General features: G+C 46.0%; 1 protein-coding gene across 5 annotated transcripts in view; it reads left to right on the forward strand.

Annotated features, from left to right (window-relative positions):
• CCDC51 (coiled-coil domain containing 51) overlaps positions 1 to 17,401 on the forward strand; it is a 48,946-nt gene that overhangs the window by 14,920 nt on the left and 16,625 nt on the right. For 4 of the 5 annotated variants that reach the window (XM_089781351.1, XM_075916671.2, XM_089781353.1 and 1 more), the window contains one exon: positions 843 to 1,007. In XM_089781351.1, coding sequence (XP_089637477.1) covers positions 843 to 1,007 — 165 coding nt within the window. Of the gene's footprint in view, positions 1 to 842; positions 1,008 to 17,401 lie in introns of those variants that run through there. The other variant, XR_016350471.1, reaches the window with a different exon arrangement.

Raw genomic sequence — 17,401 nt, forward strand, 5'->3', positions numbered from 1 at the left:
ACTCTGTTCACCAGTAGAAATGAGACTCCTTCACTGAATTTTGGAAAAGGACCTACTGTCTATCTTCTCTGCTCGAAATGAACCAACGAATTAACATTCTAAATGTATTCAAGCCTAGCAGTTTGTCTTCGGGATCTTGTTAACTGAGAATTTTCCCTTCTCTAGATTTGCATCCCTGTAAGTCAGCAATTTAGACGAACTCAGTGACAATTGGGAACCTGTTTGCAATTAGGAGTGTTAGATATCATGTAACTGAATAGTCAAGTAACTGCATAAAATATTGGGGGTGGGAGCAGTAGCCAGTGTGCTATTACTCCACTCCTGGAGAGCCACCTGCCATCCTTTGCTGCTGCCTCTCTATCAGAGGCAGCGGCGCAGGGTGGCAGTTGGAAGCTGGTCTGCATGGGAAGCCCATTTGAAAACTAGCTCCCCTTGCAGACCGGCTGCCTGCCATCCTGTGCTGCTGCCTCTTGGGCTTCCCGAAGACAGAGGCTTCCCCCAACACTGTCTCTGTAGGAGGCAGCAATGTGGGGCAGGTGGGTCCGTGGGAGCCAATACATGCGGGGAGCTAGCTTAATTCTTTCCCCATCCATATTGGCTCCCGCCTGCCCCCCTCACCCTCTGTGCTTTTGCTTCTCTATCAGTGCTTTTGGGGAGCCTGCTTAAAGCCAGCTCCGTGTGGGCACTGGCTCCCAATTCTGCTCCCTTGCTGCTTCTGATACAGAGGCAGTGGGCGGGAGGGGAGTGTGTGTAGTTGATAGGACTAACCGATAAGCTCAGGCTCATTGGTTAATTGTTTACTTGACTATATGTGCACATCCCTATTTACAATCTCTTTTCAGGCTGAGAAAGTGTTCATGGTAGCCCGAGGGATTGTACGAGAGGCTCGTGAGAGCGTAGAAGCCCAGCAGATCAAACTGAAGGAAGTTCGGGATCGTTTGGATCGAGTATCCCGGGAAGACACCCAGTACTTAGAACTGGCTACTCTGGAACACAGATTGCTGCAGGTAAGGGATATTTCAGGACTTGGAGTTTGGGGCCAGAGGGGCATCCATTGTTTTACCTCTACTGATCATTGCAAATAGCCAGTCCTATTTCCAAACCTGAAACTAAATTAATCTCCAGTGCCTAAATTAACATTGTACCGGGGATGAATTTGATACACAATGCGTTAGAGTGATCGATCATATAGGTTAGAGTTGACGTATGTTGGTAAAACTGTGGAAGAAAACCCAAGATTAAGAGAACAAAGAAAATAAATTTTTTGCTTGTAGAGGCAGGGGTGGTTGGGTCAGTGATCCCTGTAAAGCTTGAATTCAATTACACTGTCTAGAATTTAATGCCTTTTTAAGGGCAGAATTTAGTTAATGAACAGCTAATCTGTCTGACAGGGTTGCCTGTAGGTGAAATAATATGTGCATGACCCCATGCAGCTTCCTGTCCACTTACGATGTAATCCATTACCAGTAGCCCTGTGTGATTGTGAACAGGGGCTGCTAACAGGGAGTTTGGGAGGGGAGTGGAAAGGGGGTGAGATACACTTGTCATTCTTTAAAATCTTTTCACTACACTCTTGCCCTTCAAGGAGGCATTTAACAACAACTGAGGAATTTCGCAGAAGCAGGTATGGATAGTGATAGATCAGCTGTTGTTACCTGCACAGTGTGTGCTATGTTTGTCTTCCTCCCGGAAGATAGAAGAGATTTCATGTGCACTAAGTGCAAGCTGGTCACCATTTTGGAAGCAAAAATTAGAGGATTTGAGGTCCAAGTATCAACTCTGTGTTCCATCAGAGAGGATGAAGACTTCCTCGATAGAAGGCAGAGTTTAATCCTGCAGGCACAGCAGGCTGAAGAGCCAGCCAGCCAGGGCAGTACAGGACAAGGAAGAAAATTGGCAGCATGTAGCCTTTAGAAGAAGAAGGCCAACTCAGGTATCCCCCATTCTTGTAGCGGTAAGTAACCGCTTTCAGGCTCTCTCCACAGGCACTGCGGTGGAGAACACTTTGTCAGGGACCTCTCAGGGAAGAAGTCAGAAGGGAGCACCATCTACCGGAAGGCATGGGTGTGACAGACCGGGCCGGGTCTGGGCACAGCTGAGGGCGTCTGCTCAGGGCGAATTGCTCAAACTAGGGGCTACATACAGCCCCAGATTGGAGAACTTCCCAAAGAGGTCACAAACCAGTCCCACAGAGCGCTTCAGCTGCAAGCCTGGCTAGCCAGAAGCCTCACAAGCAAACCCCTCTGACACCCCAGCTCTCTCCGTGCCCCAAACAGCCCCGGGCCTAACACACAGGTGTGTGGTTTTAGAACCCAATCTCACCTTCCCCAAACGAGTTCTGTCTGGTCCCAAGAAACTAGCCACAGGTCCCTATCAGTTTACACTCTGGATCTTACCCACAAATCATGCTGAGCCAATCCTTTAGAATCTAAAATCTAAAAGTTTATTACTAAAAGAAAGAAAAGCACGAGAGTAAGGTTGTTAAAGTATTATACATTACATACATTGAATCTCCCAGTTCTCGATGCGGGCTTGTAGCAGAGATGTTATAACTACTGGCTTAAAAGTCTTTGGTGTACATCCTATGTCGGGATGGGTCCACAGTTCTTTCCGGCTCGTGGTTCCTTGCAAGGCTGCCTCTAGGATCAAGAGCTGAGCTGAAGACCAAGATGGAGTCGGCCACATGGCATATTTATATCTCTCCCCCCCCCCGACTTCTTCCAAGCTGGAGGGAGTCACTTGGCCAGTGGCCAGGTGTGTCTTTGGCCTTCAGAGGTCCATTGTTTCCAGGAGCTTTGCTCATTAGCATGTCTATAGGCTGAGCATTCCTTGCCTATTGCTCAGCCTCAAACAGAGAAGTTTCCAGTATTGACACAGAATACACATTCATAATTCCACACCCAGATACTATATAAGTATATGGATAGCATATACAGAACCAGTAAAAGGAAAGCTTTCGTTTGACACCTTACATGGCCCCCTTTGTATCAATTTTGGGGAAAAACCCTCCTCCCTCCCCCGGGCATAGCAGTGATCTGGCTGCTCCCCTCAAAATCCAGTAACGTGACAATGGGATGTGTAGTCCTAGGAATGGGAGTTCCACGACCACCACCCCCAAAATAAGAAGACGGGTGGTGAAGGTCAGGGACTCCCTCCTAAGCGGGACTGAGTCATCCATCTGCTGTCCAGACCTGCAATCTCGAGAAGTGTGCTGCTTACCAGGAGCTCGCATTCAGGATATGACTGAGAGTCATCTGAAAGTGATTAAATCTTCGGCTTGCTACCCCTTCCTGCTTCTCCATGTAGGAACTAACGATGTGGCCAAGAATGACCTTGAGCAGGTGACAGCAGATTATGTAGAGCTGGGAAGAAGGATCAAGGAATTTGAAGCACAAGTGGTATTCTTATCCATCCTTCCGGTTGAAAGAAAAGGTCCGGGTAGGGAAGTGAATTGAGGAAGTAAATGCATGGTTGTGCAGGTGGTGTCGGAGAGAGGGCTTTGGTTTCTTTGACCATGGGACTCTGTTCCGGGCACAAGGATTGTTAGGAAGAGATGGGATCCACCTAACCAAGAGAGGAAAGAGCATCTTCGCAGGCAGGCTTGCAAACCTAGTGAGGAGGGCTTTAAACTAGGTTCATTGGGGACGGAGACCAAAGCCCTGAGGTAAGTGAGGAAGTCGGATACCGGGAAGAAACACAAGGAGGAACAAGCAACAAAGGAGGACCCCAACTCGAATGGAGGAAGTAGGGCAATCAGCTGGCTATCTAAGGTGTTTCTACACAAATCCAAGAAGCCTGGGAAACAAACAGGAAGAATTAGAAGCGCTGGCCCAGTCAAAGAACTATGATTTTACTGGAATAACGGAGAGTTGGTGGGATGACTCACATGACTGGAGCATGTCATGGAAGGGTATAAACTGTTCAGGAAGAACAGACAGGGGAGAAAAGGAGGAGGAGTTGCATTGTATGTAAGAGAGCAGTATGATTGCTCGGAGCTCCAGTATTTAGAGGGAGAAAAGCCTGTTGAGAGTCTATGGGTTAAGTTTAGAGGTGGAAGCAACAGGGGTGATGTTGTGGTTGGTGTCTGCTATAGACCACCGGATCAGGTGGATGAGGTAGACGAGGCTTTCTTTCGACAACTGAGAGAAGCTTCCAGATCGTAGGCCCTAGTTCTCATGGGGGACTTTAATCACCCTGACATCTGTTGGAAGACCAATACAGCAGTACACAGACAATCCAGGAAGTTTTTGGAGAATGTTGGGGATAACTTCTTGGTACAAGTGCTGAAGGAACTGACCAGGGGCCATGCGCATCTTGACCTGCTGCTCACAGACAGAGAGGAACTACAGTGAGCCCTCGCTACTTCGCGGTTCGACCATCGCGGATTCACGACTTCGCGGACTTTTTTCATTACATTATGTATATACGTGAATCCGCGATGGTCGAACCGCGAAGTAGCGAGGGCTCGCTGTATACATGTTAAATATACATGTCCCTACTTCGCGGATTTTCAACTATCGCGGTCGGGTTTGGAACCTATCTACCGCGATAAACGAGGGTTCACTGTATTAGGGGAAGTAGAGGGAGGTGGGAAGCAGCGATCATAAGAGTGACTTAGTGCGGACATCCTTGGTGAGCTTAAACACAAAAAGGAAGCTTACAAGAAGTGGACACTTCAACAGATGACTAGGGAGGAGTATAAATATATTGCTCAAGAATGCAGGGGAGTTATCAGGAAGGCAAAAACGCAATTGGAATTGCAGCTAGCAAGGGATGTGAAGGATAACAAGAAAGGTTTCTACAGGCATGTTAGCAATAAGAGGGTGATCGGGTGTGGGGCCATTATTGGATGAGGGAGGTAACCTAGTGACTGAAATGCAGGTAAAGCTGAAGTACTCCATTCTTTCTTTGCCTCTGTCTTCACGGACAAGGTCAGCTCCCAGACAAATGCACTAGGCAACGCAGCATGGGAAGGAGGTAGACAGCCCTTGGTGGGGAAAGAATAAGTTAGGAACTATTTAGAGAAGCTAAACATACACAAATCGATGGGCCTGGATTTAATGCATCCAAGGGTACTGAGGGAGTTGGCAAATGTCATTGCAGACCCTTTGGCCATTATCTTTGAAAACTCGTGGAGATTGGGAGGAGATCCCGGATGACTGGAAAAAGGCAAATGTAGTGCCCATCTTTAAATAAGGGAAGACGGACAATCCAGGGAAGTACAGACCAGTCAGCCTTACATCAGTCCCTGGAAAAATCATGGAGGGGATCCTCAAGGAATCCATTTTGAAACACTTGGAAGAGGGGAAAGTGATTAAGAATAGTCAACATGGATTCATGAAGGGCAAGTCATGCCTGACCAATCTGATTAGCTTCTGTGGTGAGATAACTGGCTCTGTGGATCTGGGAAAGTTAGTGGATGTGATATACCTTGACTTTAGCAAAGCTTTTGATACGGTCTTGTACAATATTCTTGCCAGCAAGTTAAGGGAATATAGATGGATAGAAAGCTGGATAGACTGTTGGGCCCAACTGGTAGTGATCAACGGCTCAATGTCAGGTTGGCAGTCGGTTTCTAGAGGAATGCCCCAAGGATCTGTTCTAGAACCGGTTTTGTTCAACATCTTTATTAATGACCTGGATAAGGTGATGGTTTGCACCCTCAGCAAGTTCGCAGTTGACACTAAGCTAGGGGGAGAAGTAGATACCCTGGAGGGCATGAAGAGGGTCCAGAGTGACCTGGACAGATTAGAGGATTGGGCCTCAAGAAATCTAATGAGGTTCAACAAGGACAAGTGTAGAGTCCTGCACTTGAGACGGAAGAATCCCAAACATTGTTACAGGTTGAGGACCGAATGGCTAAGTAGCAGTTCTGCAGAAAAGGACCTGCAGATTACAGTGGATGAGAAGCTGGGTAAGAGTCAACTGTGTGCCCTTGTTGCCAAGAAGGCTAATGACATATTAGGTTGCATTAAGAGGAGCATTGCCAGCAGATCCAGAGAAGTGATTATTCCCCTTTATTCGGCTCTGGTGAGGCCACATCTGGAGTATTGGAGAGGGTCCAGTGGAGGGTGACCAAAATGATAAGGGGGCTGGAACACATGACCTATGAAGAGTGACTGAGGGATTTGGGTTTGTTTAGTCTGCAGAAGAGAAGAGTGAGGGGGGATTTGAGAGCAGCCTTCAACTTCCTGAAGAGAGGTTCCAAAGAGGACGCAGAAAGGCTGTTCACAGTAGTGACGGATGGCAGAACAAGGAGCAGTGGTCTCAAATTACAGTGGGGGAGGTCTAGGTTGTTGTCAAGAGGCCGCCCGTCCGGGCCGCCGCCTCTCCTGTTGGCCCCTAGGCCGCGCTCAGGATACCCCTTGACTCTGGGTCACCGGGCGGAGTGGGGGGTCCGGGCCCGCCCTCTCTCCGGACCCCGACCCAGGGCCCTGACACTGAGAGGTGCCCTCTCAGTGGTAGCAGGGGGGGCCGGTACCCCAAAACGCCCCTGCTCTCGGGTTACACAGCCCGCCCTGGGTCTTGCTCCACTCCGCCGACCCTCACTGCTTTGGGTACCCGCTTGTCTCTGCGGGCTCCCCGCTGCCTTGGCTGCCTCCTTGCCTGGCTCCCGTGGCTCGTTCCTCCCTCGCTTGGGCCCCTCCTCCGGCTGGCTCGGCTGCCGCAGGTCTCACCCCCGCCGCCGCTGGCTCCTGCCCCGCCGCCGCTGGCTCCTGCCCAGTCGGCGCTGGCTCCGGTCCTCCTGGCCCAGTCGGGTCCGCTGGCCCCGCCGGTTCCGCCCGTCCCGCCGGTTCCACACCCCTTCCCCTGGCCTCCCCGGCTCCTTTTATCCCCCCTCCCCTTGCCGTCCCTGGCGTCGCTCTCCCGACGTCATCACCGGCGCGCCTCGGCGCCGCGTGATGACGTGTCCCTCCGCCCCCGCTCGGGCCTGCCGCGCTGATTGCCGGCTCCGCGGCGGCCCCGTCTGCCTCGCTCGAGTGGCGGGGTTGCTCCACCCCGTCACAGTTGTATATTTAGAAAAAACTATTTCACTAGGAGGGTGGTGAAGTACTGGAATAGGTTCCTTAGGGAAGTGGTGGAATCTCCATCCCTAGAGATTTTTAAGTCTCTGCTTGACAAAGCCCTGGCTGGGTTGATTTAGTTGGGATTGGTCCTACTTTGGGTAGGGGGTGGGACTTGGTGATCTCCTGAGGCCTCTGCCAGCTCTTTGTTTCTATGATTCTGTGATTGCAGAACTCCTTAATTTTATTAAAAGCCATGATGATTCAAAAACAAGTGGCACTCCTACTTGGATCAGAATGCCAGTAGATGAGGCTGATATGAGGACTTCTATTACTTCTAGCCTCAGGGTTCAATAAGACAAGAGAGCAAATTAAGGGTAGGACTGTATCTTGTGGGTAAGGTTATTGTGTTATGAGACCCTGAAAAAAACAGGGTCCTCTGTATTTGCTTGCATGACTTGGGGTTACGCTGTCACCACTGGCTAAGTCAGAGCTAAGGCACAGTTGTTACCCTGTTGTCCACATAGTGAAGCAGAGGCTCTGAGAGAGCGACTCATGCAAGATTTCACCAGCAGTTGGTAACAGAACCAGTCTCATGATTTCTAAGCTGATTCTTTAGGGCCAAAGGGCTTGCTAAGTATTGTATTGTTTAAAGTCTCTGTTTCCTGTGTACATGGCATGTGCCATCACATTGGATGCTGCTGCAGTACTGAACCCATTAGGGATATGAATGGTTAACCAGTCAGGTGATGCTTACTGGTTACGGTTAACCATCAGAGTCTACAGCAGTCAGCTGCCCCCTGTGGGTAAGAGGCTGCTCCAGCCTGGCAGGGCCCGCTGTGGGCAGGGAGGTGCTCCAGAGCAGCCCCCCGCCACAGCGGATGCCGGGGTGGGGAGGGGTGCTCCAGCCCAGCCAGGCTGGAGTGGCCTCACCACCCACCCTGTTTAAGTGGTTAACCAATCAAACAATACGTTTAACCAGTTAACTGATTAAAGGGGTTTTTGCATCCCTAGATCCCACCCTTCTCACTATACACATTTCCTCCTCAGAGCTCATCCAGGGAATGCATTCACATAAACAGTCTTAATGGTCTAACAATTAATCATTTTGAGATTAGCTGTTTACTATATATCTCTTCAATCAGCCAGTTAGTGCCAGTAAAATGAATACTTTAGCCTTGTCTGTACTGAGAAGTTACTCTGTTGAGTGTGGGAACACAAACACCCTGCCCTGAGCACAGCAAGTTTCAGTGTAGTAACTTGTCAGTGTTTACAGGTTCCCAGTGATTTGACCTATGCCCCTTGTGGAGATGATTTTCCTAAAGCACTGGAAAGCTTTGTGGTGCAGTGCTTTACTGAGGAAAGTGTAAACAAAGCCTATTAAAAAAACCCCACTTAATAATAGTGGGGGATTTCAACTATTCGCACAGTGACTGGGTACATGTCACCTCAGGACGGGATGCAGAGATAAAATTTCTTGATACCTTAAATGACTGCTGCTTGGAGCAGCTGGTTCTGGAACCCACAAGCGGAGACACTATTCTTGATTTAGTCCTAAAGTGGAGCGCAGGATCTGGTCCAAGAGGTAAATATAACTGGACCGCTTGGAAATTGTGACCATAATGTAATAAAATTGAATATCCCTGTGGTGGGAAAATCACCTCAGCAGCCCAACACTGTGGCATTTAATATCAGAAAGGGGAACTACACAAAAATGAGGAAGTTAGTTAAAGAGAAATGAAAAAGTACAGTGACAAAAGTAAAATCCCTGCAAGCTGCATGGAAACTTTTCAAAGACACCATAGTAGAGGCCCAACTTAAATGTATACCCCAAATCAAAAAACAGAGAACACCAAAAAAGTGCCACTGTGGCTTTGCAAGCAAGTAAAAGAAACAGTGAGAGATTGTCAAGGCTGTTCCCCACTATGGCACGGCAAATGTAGAAGTGGGGGCTTGCAAGAGCACTCCAAAACCTTGCCGCTTCAGGCTCTGGTACAAAAACTTCCCCCCACAATCCTAATACCCAAATTTTGGGGAATTCACTGCCACCACCCAAGTAATTCCAAAGATCACTTAGAAAATCTCCTCCCTAAGGTAAAACTCTCCTCCTACCCCAATCTCCATTTTACTTGGAGTTGGGAAAAACAGAGGGAATTCACAGACAACAATGGACTCTGCCCTTGTAACTAGGCGCTGAGTCCTAAGGACACAACAATCAACCAATCCCGATTAATTAGATGATAAAACAATCCTTTAATAACAAAACAAAACTACAGTTGCAAGTATATTTAAGCGGCTAGATGGAAAGAGCCACCAAATTGATATAGATACTCAGGGAAAGTCCCTGGGCTAAAAACCTTAGCTACAAAAGGAAAAAAAAACACTTAAAAATCTCAGACATTATTTCCACATCCGCAAACAAGGAAAACAACAAATCCTGATGGACTACCTACACTTTCCCCTACTTACACCTTGTAAGAAGTCTGTTCTTGGAGAGAGAAGTTACTCCCATCTCCTTCAGTATTTGGAAGAAACTACTCTGCCTCTCAAAGAACAGAGAGAAAGACCCCTCTTTTCCAGTTTGAAATTCCTACCTGCGTTGTTATTGGCTGACTACCCGATACCTCGCTAGGTACAGAGTTAACCCTTTAGTCGCCAGGTGCTGGTCAGCACTGCTGATTATGACAGAGATAAAAAGGCATCATTTAAAAAGTGGAAGTTAAATCCTCATGAGGAAAATAGTAGATGATAACAAACTGTCAAATTAAGTGTAAAAATATAATAAGAAACACCAAAAAGGAATTTGAAGAATAGCTAGCCAAAAACTAAAAAAGTAATAGCAAAATGTTTAAGTACATCAGAAGCAGGAGAGATCTTGGAGTCATTGTGGATAATTCATTGAAAACATCCACTCAGTGTGCCACAGCAGTCAAAAAAGCAAACAGAATGTTAGGAATTATTAAAAAGGAATAGAGAATAAGACAGAGAATATCTTACTGCCTTTATATGAAACCGTAGTATGCCCACATCTTGAATACTGTGTATAGATGTGATCGCCTCATCTCAGAAAAAGATACCTTGGCATAGGAAAAGGTTCAGAAAAGGGCAACAAAAATAATTAGGAGTTTGGAATGGGTCCCATATAAAGACCAATTAAAAAGACTAGGATTTTTCAGCTTGGAAAAGAGGGAGGCTAAGGGGGGATATGATAGAGGTCTATAAAATCATGACTGGTGTGGAAAAAGCGAATATGGAAAAGTTATTTAGTTGTTCGCATAAGATAAGAACTAGGAGTTACCAAATGAAATTAATAGGCAGCAGGTTTAAACCAAACAAAAAGAAGTTTTTCTTCACACAGCGCATGGTTGGCCTGTGGAACTCTTTGCTAGAGGAGGTTGTGAAGACCAGGATGTACCAGGGTTCAAGGAAGAGGTAGATAAATTCATGGAGGTTAGGTCCATCGATACAGATTAACCAATGCGTGTAGTCTATAACATTAACTTATAAGGTTTTGCTTTTCGATTAATCGACTACACTATTACATCCATAGGATGGGCAGGGATGGTGTCCTTAGCCTTTGTCAGAGGCTGGGAATGGGTGATAAGGGGGGATTACTTGATTCCCTGTTCTGTCCACTCCCTCTGGGGCATCTGGCATTGACCACTGTAGGCAGACAAGATACTGGGCTAGATGGGCCTTTGGTCTGACCCAGTCTGGCCGTTCTTACGTTCTATGTTCTTATGTTCTGTATTTGATTTGAGCAAGAGTGCTGGGGGGTGGGATAGACAGGTAAGAGAGATCTGTGAAGTAGGTAAATTCGGTGCTGCACTCAACATAGGCTGAGTGCAGCAGAGAAGAGATGCTATGAGGGAGCTAATTGTAGTTTGCTGATTCTTGCCCTGTCCCTGGTGCAAGTGAGAGCAGCTACGTGCCATTCTTGTTTGTGCTAGCTGGTAATGGTTTCTAAGTGACCCTTCAGCTAAGCATAGCTGGAGAATAGAGTACACTAGCCATAGCCTCTGCTGGCCCACAGCAGGTTCCCCATAATAGGCTATTGGGAAGAATGCTTATGAGCTGGCTTCATTACTCTTTCCTAGGGGATTCCCTCTTGCTGTCAATCTCTTCAGCAGGAGATTCGGGAAGACTGGTATTCCCTTTTCCCCACAGCAGGGGTCACTGTGTGTACAGTAGTATGTAACTGCAAAGGAATAACGAACGGGTTTACAACTTTCACATTTTGGGTTAGAATACTTTGTCTTCTTTCCTCCTTAAGGTGCTATTTGTTAGGTTACGTTTGGTTTGGTTTGGCTTGGTTCATATTCTGATTGGTGGTTTTAGTTTTTATTTAAGGGAAAAAAATTCTTTTTTTGATTACAACAAAAATCTGAGTGACTTTTTTTTGAAGTAGCTGTACATACAGCCAGAACAGCTGGGGTGTTTAAAGTGAAATTTAGCAAGGGAATAGTTTTCATTGAACTGAGCAATCTTTGTCTTCATCTCTGTGGAGCTGCTAAGGCGTGCATAGAAGTGGCTCCCTCACCTTGAGCTAAAGAAGGCTGACTGGGGATGTACAGGTAGATGATTAAGGCTCTTATTCTGTAATCCTCTATATGCAAATGCACAAGGGTGCTCTCACACACTCCGCTGCCTTAATTACCAGCATGCAGTTCCTCAGTCAGAAGTGTGGAGCGAACTCTGGATAATTTCATTACGTAAAGTGCACAAGGAGACCCTAATCCTGCATTGAGTGCAGGTAGGCCTGTCTTCTGTTCATCACAAGAATGGAACTTATGTGTTGCCTACACTCCTGTAGATTATTTTAAAATGAGAGGGCTGTCATGGTGAAAGAGTCCTTTTATAGTACAGATTAGCTCCATGGCTGCAGCAGAGTACCTTAGTATTTGTAGGAGAATGTCCTCTTTTCACACACACAGTTGTCTGCACAAGCTTTCTGGATGTTTCTTGTAACATCCACACCAACTGACACCTTGCAAGACTTTTGTTCCACCAGACAAGAAATCTACTACACACACTTCTATTCTCTACAACAAAGACAAGACAATAAATTTTCTAACCTGCTCCATACCACTGGCTACAACAGCAACTGCCTCAACCCACCGGATAATATTGTTAACCCCTCCAGCTACAAACTCAATCCAGCAGAAGAGTCTGTCTTGTCCCGGGGTCTCTCTTTCTGCCCCACGTCCCCCACAAACTGGATACAATTTTGTGGTGACCTTGAGGCTTTCTTTCGCCGCCTCTGCCTCCGAGAATATTTCCAAACCACCAATGAACACCAGTCTGACCTACCAGATCCCCCCTATCAACACCAAAGGAAAAATAATTCTATATGGACTCCCCCTGACGGTCGGAATTACAATCTGGATTTCTATATACACAGCTTCCGCAACAACGCACAGACTAACATTATTCGCAAACAACAACAAGCGACACACAATCTTAGCCGCGCTGAACACCATGCCATCCAGAGTCTCAAAAACAACCTGGACATTATAATCAAACCAGCTGACAAAGGGGGTGCTGTGGTCATTATGAATAAGGCCGACTATAACCAGGAGGCAACCAGACAACTCTCGAATACCACATTTTACAAACCTCTCCCCTCTGATCCCACCTTGGAATACCAAAAGAAACTACACTGTCTCCTTAAAAGCCTCCCCACAGCTGCTCAGGAACAAATCCACACAGAAACACCTTCTGACCCCCGACCAGGATTGTTCTATCTACTTCCCAAGATCCATAAACCTGGGCACCCCGGATGTCCCATCATCTCTGGTATTGGCACGCTCACTACTGGTCTATCCAGCTATGTAGACTCTCTTCTCAAACCCTTCGCAACCAATACCCCCAGCTGTCTCCGAGACACTACTGACTTCCTAAGGAAACTACAAAACATCGATAACCTCCCCAATAACACCATCCTTGCCACCATGGATGTAGAAGCTCTATATACCAACATCCCACATGAAGACGGATTACAAGCAATTAGAAACTCTATCCCATAGGACACTACTGCCAACCTGATAGCAGACCTATGTAACTTTGTTTTCACCCACAATTATTTCCAGTTTGAGAACAACTTATACCTCCAGATCAGCGGCACAGCCATGGGTACACGCATGGCCCCACAGCATGCTAACATCTTTATGGCTGACCTAGAACAACGTTTCCTCAACTCCCGTCCCCTTTCACCCCTTCTCTACCTACGGTACATCGATGACATCTTTATGATCTGGACGCATGGCCAAGAAACACTGGAGATATTTCACAGAGATTTCAACAACCTACACCCCACCATCAACCTCAGCCTGGACCATTCTACATGAGAAATCCACTTCCTGGACACCACAGTACAAATCAACAATGGAAAATTAGACACCACTCTCTACAGAAAACCCACCGACTCATACAGTTACCTACATGCTTCCAGCTCACATCCAAAACACACCACACGATCCATCGTCTATAGCCAAGCTCTTCGATACAACCGCATCTGCTCTAATCCCACTGACAGAGACCAGAAGCTTCAGGATCTCTACCAAGCATTTATAAACCTCAACTACCCACCCGGAGAAATAAAAAAGCAAATTGAAAGAGCCAGACGAATACCTAGAAACCATCTACTTCAAGACAGACCCAAGAAAACCAACAATAGAACACCACTTGTCATCACCTACAACCCCGAACTTAAACCTGTCCAACACATTATCAATAAACTACAGCCTATACTGGAACAGGATACCATACTCCAAGAGGCTCTGGGAGACAGACCCATGGTCTCCTATAGACAACCACCTAACCTCAAGATGATTCTTACCAACCACCACAGGTCATACCACACTAATACCAACCCTGGTACCTTCCCTTGCAACAAACCCCGTTGCCAGCTTTGTCCACATATTTATTCTGCTGATACCATTATTGGACCTAACCAAGTGAGTTATAAGATCAAGAGCACATATTCCTGCGCATCCAGAAATATAATCTATGCTATCATGTGCTGTAAGTGTCCGTCTGCTATGTACATTGGACAAACATCTCAGACACTTCGCCAAAGGATTAATGCCCACAAAACAGATATCAGACAAGATCACAAAGAAAAAACAGTTTCTTGCCATTTTAACCAGAAAGGACACTCTCTCAATGACTTAACCACCTGCATTCTGCTACAAAGACCTTTTACATCTGCACTTGAAAGGGAATCCTCTGAACTGTCATTCATGTTAAAATTCGACACTCTCCAAAGAGGATTGAACAAACACTTGAACTATCTTACACATTATCAAGATAGCTTTCCCAATTATCACCTCTAATACCATTAACTCACAAACATTCCACTCTCCCCACCTCTAATATTGTCAATTCACAGACACTTACCTTCCTTCCTCCCCCTCCCCCCGCATCCCCCTCCTGTTCTGAAATGTGATTTGTCCTTTTCATATGTGTTCATTTTTTTTTAATTGTATCCTTTGGTATATATGGTTGTGACTATTTTCTTCCACTATTTGATCTGAGGAAGTGGGTCTGGCCCACGAAAGCTCATCATCTAATAAACCATCTTGTTAGTCTTTAAAGTGCTACATTGTCCTGCATTTTGCTTCAAGTTGGTGATGATTATCCTATCAAAGATAGGAACCAGGGTCAGAGACAGCATCAGAGTTGGGGAATAAGACATAGGTTGGAGCGAGAGCTGGAGACCAGATGCAAGGATCAAGAACAGATTAGGAAAGCAGGAACAAGGAGTAAGCCAGGGAAACAGGCCTCATGAGTTAGGAGAGAAGGTATGGTCAAATGTAGCAGACATGTAGCACCCAGTTGTGCTGGCCATTTCTTGTGCCTGTCTTTTACACAGGTCATGGTGTTTCTCCAGTCAGTGCCCATTGGAGCCTCCCTGATGTAGCTCCAGGTTTCATGGTCTCTTAGGTCAGTCAGTCAGTAGTGAGCTACTGGGTGGAAGCAAGGAGCTGACCGTGAACTTGGGAGCCCTGCAGACACAATTTCAAGACCTGTGGGGGAATGGCAGTACCCTCACCCCTAGGAGCTGTGGAACCAGGTTTCTTTGTGGCTTTTGTAAAACGTCTTTGTCATGATTATGAGGGTTAGCCAGCAGCCTGGGGATTAAGGGGTTAACTACACCTAGCCAGGTGGAGTGACCAATAGGAATGTAGGTGGGACTTTTCAAACTGGGACAAAGGAATTTGGGTTTTTTTCTTTTCTCCCTTTTGTCTCTCTGAGAGCTCTCTGCAGCTTCAGAGAGGGACAAGCATGTCTCTCTCTCTCTCCAAGACATCATTCTTCATTTTCTGTTAAGTAGGGTAAAGTTTAGGTAGTTTCGTTAGGTTTTATTGTGTTATGGATTGGGTATGGGATCTGAGATCTGGCACTGCTTAAAAGATGTTTTGGCTTTTCTTTGTAACTAAGTTCTAGGCCCATGGAGTTTCTCCATGAGTATATTTTGTTACCTTCCTCTCTAGTCATTATACTTGCAACCAGAATATTGTTGTAATAATAAAAGTTTTTTCTTTTCTTTTATTAACCTGGCAGTGGTTAATGGTGTGCCCTGATTTTTGTTTTAGGGGGAAGATTTCCCAAATGATCTTTCCCCTGGTTTCTTTAGCAACATTTGGGTGGTGGCAGCGGAAGTTTTATTCCCAAGATCTAGGTTTTTAAGATCTTGGGGGAAGTTTTATACCAAAGCCTGGTAGATAAGGCTTTGGGGTACACTTGCTGGCCCCCACTTCTGCATTTATCATGCCAGAGTGGGGAAGGAGCCATGACAGTCTTGAGTAGAGGCGTGATGTTTTCTCTGCCATTTCCCATGTATTTTCCTTTGGGCTGTACTGTTCCTAGTTGAGTGGGTACCAGAGTTTATTCCACTTAAACTTGGAATCTAGATTTAATTGCTGTACTCTTCATGGCCTTGCACGCATACCAGCAGAGGACGTGGTTGCTCTTGCTGAGAGAAGAGGCTTGCTGTATATAGTTTTATCACTGAAACGTGGCGAAGCAAATAAATCCGGAGGGTTCAGGCAGGCGGAGCGCAAAGATGACTGAAGTGATCTGTTGTCTAACTTGATAGAGACCCAGTATCAGGAGATCTAGTTTACTGGAAGGTCTTTCTGTACAAAAATGATTTGTTGAGAGCTGTATCTTATCCCCTGCTGAAAAAGGGGGGCTTGATCAACAGTGCTGGTCTGCATGCCCTTCATAGTTGTGCTTGTTCAGGATAGTTCTTCTGTCTCTTCTGGGGTCTAATGGATCTGATGTTGCTGGATTGGAGGAGGTACAGGTAACTTTGGGTGGAACCTGTACTTTGCAAAGAAGTGGCTCTCACCTAGGGAGACATATTCTGCTTTGTTGTATGTGAATTCTGTGTCCTATAAAGTGAGGACCATTCATCCCGATGGTAGTTAGTGCAGCAACATACGCCCTGCCCCAAGTTTTGGTTTACTCTGTGTTTGACAATTGATGTGAGGAATGTAGACATAGCCACTGATTCAATACTTTAGTCTTGCATAGATGCTTTACATTTTTGATTGTTAAAAACCTTTATCGGGTACTGGCTCCCTCAAGGGGATGATGCCATTCCTTGAAGACTTTTTTTAATTACTAGAAGTTCCTTGTCCAGAATTTCATGGTGGTTCTCTACATGGTTGAGTTTCTGGTAGCAGTATGCACAGGCATGTAAAATCTAATTGGACCCTAATTTTTGAGGGTATTGTATCAATCACCAAATTGGAGGTGTCTGCTTCTACAGTAAATGCCTGCATGGCATCTGGATGAACCGATATAGAAGCCATAGTAAAAGCTCGCTTTAATTGTTTGAAAGCAGTTTGGCCATCATGGGGCCAATGGAACAAAATATTTGTGTGGAGTAGGATTGTGAGAGGTATGATTTGCTTTGAGATGTTTGGGATGAACTGACAATAAAAGTTGGAAAAGTCTAAAAAGAGTATTGCAGGTCATGTATATTTTGAGGCACAAGCCAATTGCACAGATTAGTCTTAATTCCTTCAAAAGATGAGATAAAACCCAGGAACTCTGCAGTTTGATCAAAAGTTCATTTTTCTAATCAACTTCTTACTATATTTTAGAAATATTCATCTGTCTGTCAGTCCATCTGAAAGTCTGTTGATTCAAGAACTCCTAGAACATAAGAACGGCCAGACTGGGTCAGAACAAAGATCCATCTAGCCCAGTGTCCTGTCTGCCCATAGTGACCAATGCCAGCTGCCCCAGAGGAAATGAACAGAACAGCTAATCATTAAGTGATCCCCCTCCTGTCATCCATTTCCAGCCTCTGACAAACAGAGGCTAGGGATGTTCTGGCTAATAGCCATTGATGGACCTATCCTCCATGAATTTATTTAGTTCTT

The sequence above is a fragment of the Pelodiscus sinensis genome, chromosome 11 (genome assembly GCF_052426305.1).
Source record: "Pelodiscus sinensis isolate ZL-2025 chromosome 11, ASM5242630v1, whole genome shotgun sequence".
In the NCBI taxonomy this organism is placed as follows: Eukaryota; Metazoa; Chordata; order Testudines; family Trionychidae; genus Pelodiscus; species Pelodiscus sinensis.